The 13,529-nt window shown below is 35.9% G+C and overlaps 1 protein-coding gene across 5 annotated transcripts in view; it reads left to right on the top strand.

Annotated features, from left to right (window-relative positions):
• Positions 1-13,529, top strand: part of MICU1 (mitochondrial calcium uptake 1) — a 221,350-nt gene that overhangs the window by 76,931 nt on the left and 130,890 nt on the right. For 3 of the 5 annotated variants that reach the window (XM_043476629.1, XM_043476632.1, XM_043476630.1), the window contains 2 exons: positions 8,138-8,143; positions 9,301-9,415. In XM_043476629.1, the coding sequence (XP_043332564.1) occupies positions 8,138-8,143; positions 9,301-9,415 (121 nt within the window). The remainder of the gene's footprint in view (positions 1-8,137; positions 8,144-9,300; positions 9,416-13,529) is intronic. The other 2 variants (XM_043476631.1, XM_043476634.1) reach the window with 1 other exon arrangement.

Below are 13,529 nucleotides of genomic sequence, written 5' to 3' on the forward strand. Positions count from 1 at the left end.
AGGAACAACTATATATCCTTATTTTAAAAAATAAACCTTACCACCTTACTTCACTATACACAAAATTCTTTTGGAATGGATCGTAGACCTAAGTATAAAATCTAAAACTATAAGGCTTCTAAAAAAAAAACAACAGGAGAATATTTTTATGAAATGGAGATAGGCAGAAATTTATTAGGTAGCATACAAAATGCAATAACCATAAGGGAAAAATTGAGAAATTAGATTTCATGAAGGTTAAAAACTTCTGATTGTTGATACAAAATAGAAATTATAAGCCACAGACTAATAGAATGTACTTTTAGTACATATTTGATTGTATTTATTATCTGTTACCCAGTAATAAATCCAAACCTTAGTGGCTTAAGACAATTATTATTTCTTATATCTCATGTTTTCTGTGAATAAGAAATTAGGGAGCAGTTTGCCTACATGATTTTGGCTCAGGGTTTTCCATTAAGTTGCAATAAGGTGTTGGCTAGGACCTTAGTCATCTAGCTTGACCAAAGGTGTAAGATTCATTTCTAATGTAGCTCACTCAAATGGTTAATAAAATAGTACTGTTACTGAGAGGCCTCAGATCCTCTCTCTGTAGGCTCTCCATAAGCCCGCTTCTTGACTGTTCTATTCTGATGACAGCTGGCTTCCCTCCAGGAGAGCAAGGTGCCTTTTATGCATTAGCATCAGAAGTCATACATTATCACTTGAACTGTATTCTGTTAGTTACAGAGACCAGCCCTGATTCAATGTGGGAAGAGACTAGATCTACATAAGGACATGGATACCAGAAGGCAAGAAACATTGGGGTCATTTTGGAGACCCTGAAAAAAGTCTCATATCCAGAACATACCATGATCAGTAGTAAAAAGACAAACAACCCAATTAAAAATGGGCAGAAGACTTGAATAGATACTTCCTATTATTAATTGCCAATACATTATATTGCCAATATAAAAGATATATTAATTGCCAATAAACTGAGTGCATAAAGTGCATAAAACATTAGTCATCAGAGAAATGCTCAATAAAATCTTGATGAGAGAACCACTAAAATGGCTAAATTAAAGAAAGTGGCAACATAAATGTTGACAAAGATGTGTTGCAACTAGAACTCATACTCAACTTTACTTCCAAGTAAAATAGCAACTAAAAGAGTTACAACTTGGAGGAAAGTCAAAATAGCCAAAATCTGAAACATGCCTAAGTGTTTAATCAATAAAGGAATGAATAAATTCTGATATTACTGTGTGCTTTAATATTAGATGCACAATAAAATTAATACACAAAACAAATTACATAGATTATTTTTGTTTTGTTGATGAGTTATTATACTACTCTGCAATGAAAATTAATGAGTTACTGGTAATAGAGTGTGGATGAATCTGCCCAGCATTATGCTGAACCATAGAAGCTGCACACTGAAGCATACATGTTGATGATACCATTTGTAGGCAAAAGTATAATAGGCAAAACTAATCTATGGTGCAAAAATATGGTGAGAATTAACTGTGGAGGGGCATAAAGGAAATATCAGGCATGGTGGAAATGTCCTACAACCCAAATATAGTATGTACCTGGGTTAGTCATATGTATTTATAGAACTCATTGAATTGTATGTTAGATTTGTGAATTTCACCATAAGTGGATTTTGCTTAAAACTGTAACAAATATTGGACTCTACATTTGTTTTTTGCAGAAATAATTAACAATTGTGAAACTGTCTTTCTTGTATTCTAAGCCTGAGCAAATGAGAAAATGTATTGCAGATAATGGGAATCCATTTTCTCCCCTTTGGAGAAGGGAATAACATGTATAAAGGGCAAGACTAAATTGTACTCTGTGGTATTAGAATGGAATTAGAGATATCATTATAAATTTATAGTTTATAATAGACAAATAGATATGATTGTAATCATGAGGAAATACCAGCCTAATTCAAATTGAGGAATATTTTACAATATAATTCACCTGTACTTTTCAAATTGTTCAAGGTCAAAAACTGTAAAGAAACCAAATATAGTCATGAATCTGGAAGGGGATGTACATGCTAGGGCTGAATGACTACTAAGAGGAAAACCTCAACAGACCCTAAACTTTCATCTCTGGCTAATGTTTACCTTCCATGAAAACAAGAAGTCAAAGGTAGAATGGTATAACAATGGCTAAGCATTGAAAGAATGCCCACCACAGAGCCAGTCTGCAAGCATCTAGAGTTTGTCTTTCCCACCCTTTGGATCCAGGAACTTAAGGAAATCTCTGTCAGATCACCAGCTGGTAATGAAACAGAGATTTGAGTGACTATGCTTGACGAAGTGTTTACAAAAGAATTTAGAAAAGTCATTAGAGAAATGACTACAACCCACACAAGCACCAACAACAAACCCTGAGGATGTGGGAGAACCCTATTTCCAGAATTACCACATTATAATATACAAAATGTTCAATTTTCAGCAAGAAATTATGCTTGAAAATACAGTATGACTCAGGAAAAGAAAGGAATAGGAACTATCCTTGAGAAGGTGCAGATATTGAACTTACTATAAACAGACGTTAAATCAACTGCCCTAAGTATCCTCAAAGAGCTAAAGGAAAGTATACCAATGAACTTAAGGGGAACAAGGAGAATGAGGTATGAACTAATAACAATAAAGAGATACAAATTGTAAAAAAAAAAAAAAAAAAAGTGTCAAATAGAAATTCTGGAACTAAACATCTCCTATGGCTGAAAGGAAAATTTTAGTGAAGGGGTTCAACAGCAGATTTGAATACACAGGAAAAATCTTCAGTGAACGTGAAGGTAGGTCATTTAATACTATCCAGTCTGAAAAAACAGGAAAAAAAAAAAAATGAAGAGAAATGAACAGAGCTTAAGAGACTATGCGACACTGCAAGTATACCAACATATGTATAATAGGAATCTCAAAGGGCAAGGGGAGAAGGAAAGAGGCAGAAAGAATATTTGAAGATATAATGGCTGAAAACGTTCCAAATTTAGTGAAATGTATGAATCTACACATCCAGGAAACTTAATAATTCCCAGTAGGAAAAAATCAGAGACCCACACTGAGACACATAATTACTGTCAAAAGCTGAAGTTGGTGAATCTTGAAAACAGCAAAAAAGAAGCAACTTAAAACATACAAACTGTACACAATAAGATTAACAACCAGTTTCTCTTCAGATACAATGAAGGCCAGAGGGCTGACATACTTAGAGTGCTGAAAGAAAAAACTGTCAACCAAGAATTCTATATCTACAAAATTATTCTTCAAAAATGAAGGAGATAGATATTAAACCATTCCCAGATAAACAAAAGCTGAGGGAGTTTGTTGCTAGTAGCACTACTCTACCCCCAAATGCTAAAATGAGTACTTTAAGGCTGAAATGACACTAGATAATAACTTGAAGCCATATTAAGAAACAACACTAGCAAAGATAACAATATAGGTAAATAAAAAAGGCAATTTTTATTTGTAGTTTATAAGTCCTGTTTATCCCTCTGTGATTTAAAAGACAAATGCATAAGACAGTAATTAAAAAATCTATGTTAATGGGCACAGTGTATAAAAATGTAATTTGTGAAAATACTATAAAGGAAAATGGAACTCTACAAGAGCAGAATTTTTTAAAAATACTGTTCAAGTTAAGTTGGTATTTATTCAAACTAGATTGCTGTAAATTTAAGATGTTAATTGTAATCCACATAGTGGCTGCTAAGAAAATAACTAGGTATGGTTCCATTTACATGAAATATTCAGAAAAAATGAATCCATAAAGACAGAAAGTATGTTAGTGGTTTCCAGGGGCTAGAGGGAGGAGCAGTGGAATGTGACTAAATGGATAAGGGGTTTCCAAATGGGGTGATGAGAACATTCTGGAACCAGGTAGTGGTGGTGGTTAGATAATGTTTTTATTGTACTTAATACCACCAAATTGTACACTTTAAAATGGTTAACATGGTAAATTTTATGATCAGTACATCTTACCACGGGTTTAAAAAATTATGAAAAAAAATAAACAGCATGGTACTGGTATAAAAATAGACACACAGATCAGTGGAGTGAAATGGGGATTACAGAAATAAACTCACATATATGTGGTCAATTTGTCTTCAACAAGAGTACCAGATGGTGAAAGAATAATCATTTCAATAAATGGTATGGGCTCAACTGGATATCACATGCAAAAGAATGAATTTGGTCCCTACCTCTCATTAATACAAAGTTAACTCAAAATAGATCAGTGACCTAAATATAAAAGCTAAAACTACAAAACTGTTAGAGAAACGGGTAAATTTTCATGATCTTGGATTTTGTGATGGAGTCTTAGATATGACATTAAAAGCACAAGCAATAAGAGAAAAAAATAGACAAGTTGAGCTTCATCAATATTTTAAATTTCTATGCACCAAAGAACATAATCAGGAGAGTGAAGGGCAATGAACAGAATGAAAGAATTTATTTGCAAACCCTATATCAGATACATGTTTAGTATATAGAATATATAGAGAACCTTACAACTGAAGAACAGAAAACAAACAACCCAATTCAAAAAAATGGGCAAAGGATTTGAATAGATATTTCTCCAAAGAAGATAATACAAATGGCCAACAGACACGTGAAAAGATGCTCAACATCATTAGACACTAGGGAAATGTAAATCAAACCACAATAAGATACAAGTTTGCACTCACTAACATGGATATAATTTAAAAAATAAAGAAAAAACTCAGGATGTGGAGAAATTGGAACCATTTTACATTGCTGGGAGTAATGCAAAATGGTATATAGCTACTGTGGAAAACAGTTTGGCCATTCTGCAAAACTTAAATATAGATGTGTGATATGACTCAGCAGTTCCATTCCCAGATATATACCCAAAAGAATTGAAAGCAGATAATAAAACAAATACTTGTACATGAATGTACATAGTAGCACTATTCACAACAGCCAAAAGGTGGAAACAACTCAAATATCCTTTAATTCATGAATGGATAAACAATTTATGGTATATATATAATGGAATATTATTTGGCAATAAAAAGGAATGAAATACTGATTGCTGCTACAGCATAGATGGACCCACAAAAACCAGATCTGAGAAAGAAACCAAATTCAAAAGGCCCACACATTTCATGGTTAAATGGATAGAATGGTGAATTTTATGTCATGTGAATTTTACCACAATGGAAACTCATAATAAACCTCCAAAGGAAAAAATGAAGGTGGGCAAAGAAAGCTGTTTTGGATTAATGGAGATTAAAAAGACATGACAACTAAAGGCCATTTATGTCTGTGGACTACATCCTGGAGTAGAGGGAAAGTTCAGTTCAGTTCAGTTGTGTCCGACTCTTTGCAACCCCATGGACTGCAGCACGCCAGGCCTGCCTGTCCATCACCAACTCCTGGAGTTTACTCAAACTCATGTCCATTGAGTCGGTGATGCCATCCAACCATCTCATCCTCTGTCATCCCCTTCTCCCACCTTCAATCTTTCCCAGCATCAGTGTCTTTTCGAATGAGTCTATTCTTCGCATCAGGTGGCCAAAGTAGAAGTTTCAGCTTCAACATCAGTCCTTCCAATGAATATTCAGGACTGATTTCCTTCTGGATGACTGGTTGGATCTCCTTGCAGTCGAGGGGACTCTTCAAGTGTCTTCTCCAACACCACAGTTCAAAAGCATCAATTCTTTGGCACTCAGCTTTCGTTATAGTCTAACTCTCACATCCATACATGACTACTGGTAAAACCGCAGGTTTGAGTAGACAGACCTTTGTTGGCAAAGTAATGTGTCTGCTTTTTAACATGCTGTCTGGGTTGGTCATAACTTTTCTTCCAAGGAGTAAGTATCTTTTAATTTCATGGCTGCAGCCACCATCTACAGTGATTTTGGAGCCCCCCAAAATAAAGTCAGTCAGTGTTTCCACTGTTTCCCCATCTCTCTGCCATGAAGTGATGGAACTGGATGCCGTGATCTTAGTTTTCTGAATGTTGAGCTTTAAGCCAACATTTTCACTCTCCTCTTTCACTTTCATCAAGAGGCTCTTTAGCTCTTCTTCACTTTCTGCCATAAGGGTGGTGTCATCTGCATATCTGAGGTTGTTGATATTTCTCGCAGCAATCTTGATTCCAGCTTGTGCTTCATCCAGCCCAGTGCTTCTCATAGAAGTTAAATAAGCAGGGTGACATGTATAGCGTTGATGTACTCCTTTTCCTATTTGGAACCAGTCTGTTGTTCCATGTCCAGTTCTAACTGTTGCTTCCTGACCTGCATACAGGTTTCTCAAGAGGCAGGTCAGGTGGTCTGGTATACCCATCTCTTGAAGAATTTTCCACAGTTTGTGGTGATCCATGCAGTCAAAGGCTTTGGCATAGTCAATAAAGCAGAAATAGATGGTTTTCTGGAACTCTCTTGCTTTTCCGATGATCCAGCGGGTGTTGGCAATTTGATCTCTGGTTCCTCTGCCTTTTCTAAAACCAGCTTGACCATCTGGAAGTTCACGATTCACGTGTTGTTGAAGTCTGGCTTGGAGAATTTTGAGCATTACTTTACTAGCGTGTTAGATGAGTGCAGTTGTGCTGTAGTTTGAGCATTCCTTGGCATTGCCTTTCTTTGGGATTGGAATGAGGACTGACCTTTTCCAGTCCTGTGGCCACTGCTATGTTTTCCAAATTTGCTGGCATATTGAGGGCAGCACTTTCACAGCATCATCTTTCAGGATTTAAAATAGCTCAACTGGAATTCCATCACCTCCACTAGCTTTGTTCGTAGTGATGCTTCCTAAGGTCCACTTGACTTCTCATTCCAGGATGTCTGGCTGTAGGTGAGTGATCACACCATTGTGATTATCTGGGTCATGAAGATCTTTTTTGTATAGTTCTGCATATTCTTTCCACCTCTTCTTAATATCTTCTGCTTCTGTTAGGTCCATAGAGGGAAAATATTAATAGCTAAAAAGTAAATTATTGAGATAGTTTGCTAAATTTGACAATAGACTATGGATTACAAGTAATAGTATGTGTCAGTGTTAAGCATCCTGGTTTTATGACATTTTTACTGTAGTATGTGAGAGAATGTCTTTGTTCATAGGAAATATTTAATGAAGTATTTAAGTCTAAAGGGGCATGTCTCCAAGTTTTGATATAATGTAAAAGAAGATATATAAAATGATAAAGCAAATAAGGAGATATGTAAATTGTTGGCTAATCTGAGTGAAAAGCATATGGGAGTTCCTTATACAGTTCTTTCCACTTTTCGGAGTTTGAAATTATATCAAAATTAAATGTTACAAACTTAAGATTTGTCTTTTTATCTTCTGAGCAGCAGCATGGTCCAGATGATTCTTAGAAAAATAATGTTGGGAAAAAAAAATAATGATGTTGGATATGCTTTTTTGGCCTGGTTTCTTCCTTTCAGTTTGTCCTTAGATTTTTGTCTGTTTCTCAATTTCTGGATCCCAATATACTATTTATTTTCCTTTATTATAGCAGTCTCTCTGTAAGATTATTACATAATTAATATGGGTTACTCAGCTTCTATTCAAATTTATTCTAGCAAGTAAGATTGTATGCCTTCGACAGCCTGTTCTCGTTTTGTGTATTTTTTTCTTGTTCACGTGCTTTTCCTTTGTAGTATCTTGGAAAATGTTAAAAAATGTACAGTTTTCTTTTGAGAAATTAAAATATTAACTTCCCAGTGAACAACTTTACTTCTGTTTTCATCCAATAACCTTTTTTTGTCTGAAATTTGTGGTTAATCTGTTGGTAGAAGATCAAGTGTGATATGAGGTCTAACCTTAATTGAACATATTGGACTGTGGGCTCATTTTTGGTTTTGGCTCAAGCAGGTAATCTCTAAATGCTGTTAGGCCAGACCAGGCTTTCTGCCCATCACAAATGAGTCAGAGAAGCCCTTTCCTTAGTAGAAACTGCCATCAAAACCTCTTACTGCTTTGTTGGCATTCAACTGTGGATTTTTGCCTGTCCATCGTTGCTGTTTCATATTATAAGCAAATATCCAGTAAAGGCTATTTTGAGTGGGTTTACTAAGAAGATCATGATGATTCATTTGGTACTCATGTCTTCAATTGGTTAACCAGTTTTCTTTCCTTTGTGTGTATGATGGAATCTTCACTAGACAGAGGTAACCTATTGGATGGCTGTGTACCTGGATGATGGTGTGGTGGTGCTTGTTGGTTTAGTTTTCATGATACTCCTCCCAAGGTTATGCTTGCAATGCTGCTGCTTATTTTGCGCTTGCATGATATTATTACTTTGACTGCGCTTTGTTGGTTTGGGTTTTTAAAACCTCCTCTCTCTTTGTTTGGTACCTAGAATAATTCCTGAAATTTCTTTGGTCGGTCCAAAATGAGTCAAACTTACAAAAATGAGTTTCAAGTCTAACTCTTTCATGGATCCTTTTCAGTTTTTGAAAGTATCATCAATGTCACCTCTTAAGTTTCTGGTCTGGTAGGGAATCAGGAAAAAAAAAAGGGCAGGTTTCCCTTAAACACCCAGGAATAGACTGCTTCCCAGATAGACCGTTTCTGAACCTGAGAATTAACTCTCTTTGTGAGCTTATAGATTAAAGAAAATAAATACATACTTAGAGTTAAAACTAAGTTATAGCATAGTTTCTTCAAATAGCTAAAATTTAGGAGCCTCCACCAAAGTAACAGTAAATATAATTATCATGCCTAAAGCTTGATGTGTATGTCTGATTTGACATTATATTTCAGAGATGCTGTTTACTCTGTAAACTGTTCTATTTTTCAAAAACTAAGATTCTTGGGGTTCATAAGGTAAAAGTTAATATTTCAGAAATTAATTTTCTGAGCATTTGGGTGGGTGTTGACAATAGTTGCTAACTTCTTCATTTCTGATCACTAGTTCTTATCAGTAGTTGTTTTTCTTGGGTATTTATAACTCATTTTGTTTTTTTTCTCTCCCTACCTTATATACCTCTATAGAAAAAGGTTGATTGTTTTTCAAACTCAGAAACAAATTCAGACCTGAAGTGGGCCTGTTATATGTTAAATGGCAGGAGTTCATAAAACTGAAAAACTTTTTATTGCTCACATTAAGCCAGTGTTGGAGCAAATAAAAAAATCATCTTTTGCTTATAATTTTAATCATCTTAAAAACTGTAAAGGATCCATTAAATTGGAATGGCCATCAGAGAAATGCTTATAATAAATAGCATAAAACTGTCAGATAAATGGTCATTCATCTCTAACTATTTATATTCTCATTCTGTTATATCTTCTTTTTATCTTTTGGTTGGACCCATACATTCAATAGAAAATTGCCCAGGAACGAGAAAAATTTGCTGATGAAGGCAGTATATTTTACACCCTTGGAGAATGTGGACTCATATCCTTTTCAGACTACATTTTCCTTACAACTGTTCTTTCGAGTAAGTATGAACTTTGTATTCACTTACAGGTAGCATACAGGACCATAAAAAAGAGATCAGTTGATTGGAGGAGGAAACAAAACATGTTTGCAAAGTTAATGAATGATAAGTTATATCAAATTTCATTTGTTTTGGATACTCTATAACATGTATATAGAACCACCTGAAAAAGAGGAAGGAAAATAAAGTATCCAGGTAAAGTTAGGAAAAAAAAAGCAACTGTGAAGTTACATCTACTTTTAACTGTTTGAAGCGCAAGATAATTTATACATTGCCTGCTCCTTTAGCCCTCATTAATGTTTATACTTCCTCAGTAAAACACATATATATCTAGTATTTCCTCTACTAAAGATGATTGGCTTGGTTGTTCTAATTGTGTTCAATATTCATTTTTGAACCTTGGAAGATTACTTCTTAAGACACACAACTAATCATTTACTCCTTTAGAGCACTGATGAATTTCTGATTATTCTAGGCTAAACAGTTTTGTTGATTAGTATGCTACTGTGAGTGTTCTTAGCATTATTTTCTTTTAGTGTGACTTTTTTTTAACCATTCAGAAAAAAAAGTGTATGTCTCTAGCTCTCTGTGTGCATTCCATTGAAATCTACCTAACTTGATCCAAAGAGATCTGATACTTCAAAGAAGTGATTCTCAATTTTTTTCTCCATGGAGGACAGAACCAAATAAAAATAAGCACCTCTTCCTACCCTTCTCCAGAGTAGGCATCTATAAAGATAAAACTGTAACAGTTTTCCAAACTTATGGTTTCCAGTGGGGAAGGGATGAGGAGGGAGAATTTGGGAGATTGGGATTGACATATATACTACTGTATATAAGTGTGTTAGTCTCTCCATTGTGTCCGACTCTTTGCGACCCCATGGACTATAGCCCTCCCAGGCTCCTGTGTCCATGGAATTCTCCAGGCAAGGATACTGGGGTGGTTTGCTATTTCCTCCTCCAATTGTATATAAAATAGATAATTAATAAGGACCTACTGTATAGCACAGGGAACTCTTCTCAGTACTCCATAATGACCTATATGGGAAAAATATCTAGAAAAGAGTGAATATATGTGCAACTGATCTACTTTGCTGTATAGCAGAAACTAACACAATATTATGTATCAGCTGTACTCCATAAAAATTTTTAAAACTATAACAGTTCTCAGTAAATGATATACACAGTTCCTGCCATAGCTGTGACCACTGTTACTTTTCTCCCCTCCAATTGACAGAAAAAATGAAGAAATATAGACTGATACGCGTTACCACAGCTGTCCCTGAGTACCAGAGTAATTGAATAAATCTGTAGTGGGCCAGTGCTATAGCAGCATGGATATGTACTAACTTGTTATGAAGACCCAAAATAATAAACTGAAAGCACATTTATGGTCTTATATTTTGTATTATTAATATTATTTTGATGCATTTTCAAAACAGACTTCAGTTCAAATCCTGGCCCCACCACTTCTTACCTATGATTAAGTATCAGGAAGACCACAGAGCAGAATCTTCAGTTTCTGCTGAAGATAGAAACTGCACATTGTGTAGCTCCCTAAATTCTGATTTTTTTAAAAAAAGTCACACTGACTTACGAGTACTGGGAACCCCTCCAAGTAGCTCTACAGGTCTGGGCACCTTTACTTCTTGGTACTCAGTTCCTGGCTTAACCTTGATGGGTGAGTTACGAAAAATGCTTAATATTACAATCTCATATACTTTCTGTATTTGTCAGGATGAGAAAATATGATAAGGATATGGTTTTTAAGATTTTCTCTTTTCGCTAGTTTTAGCCACTTTGATTATTATATGTTTTTAGTATTTCTCTCCCTCATTGCAGGCAGATTTTTTTACCATCCAAGCCACCAGGGAAGGCCAGTATTAGCTTTAGTCTTAGCACTGTTGATGTTTTAGGCAGGGTAACTGATTTTTGTGAGGGCTGTCCTTTCCATTATAGGATGTTTAGTAGCGTTCCTGGCCTCTACGCATTAGATGCCGGTCATGCACACTCTCCCCCACCCAGTTGTGGCAAACAAAAATGTCTTTGTCAAATGGCCCCAGAGGAGTAGGAATGGGGAGGAGTAATCCCTGGTTGAGAACCACTAATGTAGTTTTTAGCAGGGCTGTTTGGTTATGGTTTTATTATGTACCTCAATGTAGCATTCTTATGTTTCTTATCTTGGGATTCTTTGAGTTTTGGGGTCTGTGGGTTTATAGTTTTCGTCAAATTTGGAAAAATTTCAGCTCTTATTTCATCAAATACTTTTCTTTGAGGACTTCAGTTGTACCTGCATTTTCCTTATATCAACCCTGTAATGTTTGTAGTTTACTATCTTCATTTTACAGATGAGGAAATTGAGGCATACAAAGCAATTAAAAACTTGCCTCAAGTCCCACAGTAAGTAGATGATTTAGGACTTGAACCCAGGCCACCCCAGCATATGGGCTTTTGTCACTTGGCTTTACTGCTGTGGTCACATTTCCAGCAGTGATAAGCCATAGCTTACCATAGTGCCTCTTCTTTCTCCAAAACTGAGCTGTGGAAAGGCTGGTCATAGACTCTCCTGTAAATAATGGGCAGTTCAAGCATTCTTACAATCTGTATGTTGTACACTGCATTGTTTACTTTATTTAACAAATCATGGAGGGAAATATGCCACAGAAATGACACTAAGATCAGTTGTTTCCCACATCCTAATTGCTGCTAGGACGATAAGTGAGGCATTCAGTGAATCGGCCTTTTTGTGAATAACAAGGAATCATTACATCTAAATACACTTCTTGCCAGGTCATCAGGCAAGAAGAAATGCAATCCTTTAAACACCAGAAGCTTTGCTAGGGAGTGGCGTGGGCCTCAGAGAGTACATTAGCATATTTATTCATCTGTTACTCTGATGAACAATGTGGACCGTTCTTCAGATTTCTGTGGAAAACCAACTAGAGCAATGTGAACAGCATAACCTGTGTGATACAAGACTGTTGTTTTTCTAATTATCTGGGTTTTTTTTTTCCCAAAAATTAATAGACTCAATGGTGTTCAAGAATTTGCCATCTATTTTAGAAGTTTCATTTTTTGAGCTAAACAAGAATTTTTTTTTTTGACTCACACCCAGAATAACAACCAATTTGGCAGCAATATTTTGTGCTTATAATAAGCAGTGACATAAATTTCTCGCTCTTCTCTGTATGTACTTTGGATAATGGGTGCCTTCTCTGGCCAGCCTAAAATTTTAAATACCTTTTATCCTGTCATACACACACACACACATACACATCTCCTAAATCCCTCTTTGCTCTCTTTTTTCTCTTTGTCATTTGTCATGATTTCACATTCTTTATCAGTTCAGTTCAGTTCAGTCACTCAGTCGTGTCCAACTTTTTGTGACCCCATGGATTGCAGCACACCAGGCTTCCCTGTCCATCACCAACTCCCAGAGCTTACTCAGCCTCATGTCCATTGAGTCAGTGATGCCATCCAACCATCTCATCCTCTGTTGTCCCCTTCTCCTCCTGCCTTCAGTCTTTCCCAGCATCAGGGTCTTTTCCAGTGAGTCAGTCCTTCTTATCAGGTGCCAGTGTATTGGAGTTTCAGCTTCAGCATCAGTCCTTCCAAGAATATTCAGGACTTATTTTCTTTAGGACTGACTGGTTGGATCTCCTTGCAGTCCAAGGGAGTCTCCTTGCAGTCCAAGGCACTCTCAAGAGTCTTCTCCAACGCCACAGTTCAGAAACATCAGTTCTTGGATGCTCAGCTTTCTTTATAGTCCAACTCTCACATCCATACATAACTACTGGAAAAATCATAGCTTTGACTGCCAGACCTTTGTTGGCAAAGTAATGTCTCTGCTTTTTAATATGCTGTTTAGGTTGGTCATAGCTTTTCTTCTAAGGAGCAAGTGTCTTTTAATTTCACATTCTATATAATTTATTTCTTTTCTTTCCTAAAAAATTATGTGAGTTTCAGGTGTTCAACATTATAATTCACCATCTTATATACACTACAAAGTGATCACTATTACAAGTCTAGTTACCATCCATCACCATATATAATTAACCCCCTTTACCCATTTATCCTGCCCTTCAACCCCCTTCCCCTCTGGTAACCTCTAGTA

This window comes from Cervus canadensis, chromosome 8, assembly GCF_019320065.1.
Source record: "Cervus canadensis isolate Bull #8, Minnesota chromosome 8, ASM1932006v1, whole genome shotgun sequence".
Classification (NCBI taxonomy): domain Eukaryota; kingdom Metazoa; phylum Chordata; class Mammalia; order Artiodactyla; family Cervidae; genus Cervus; species Cervus canadensis.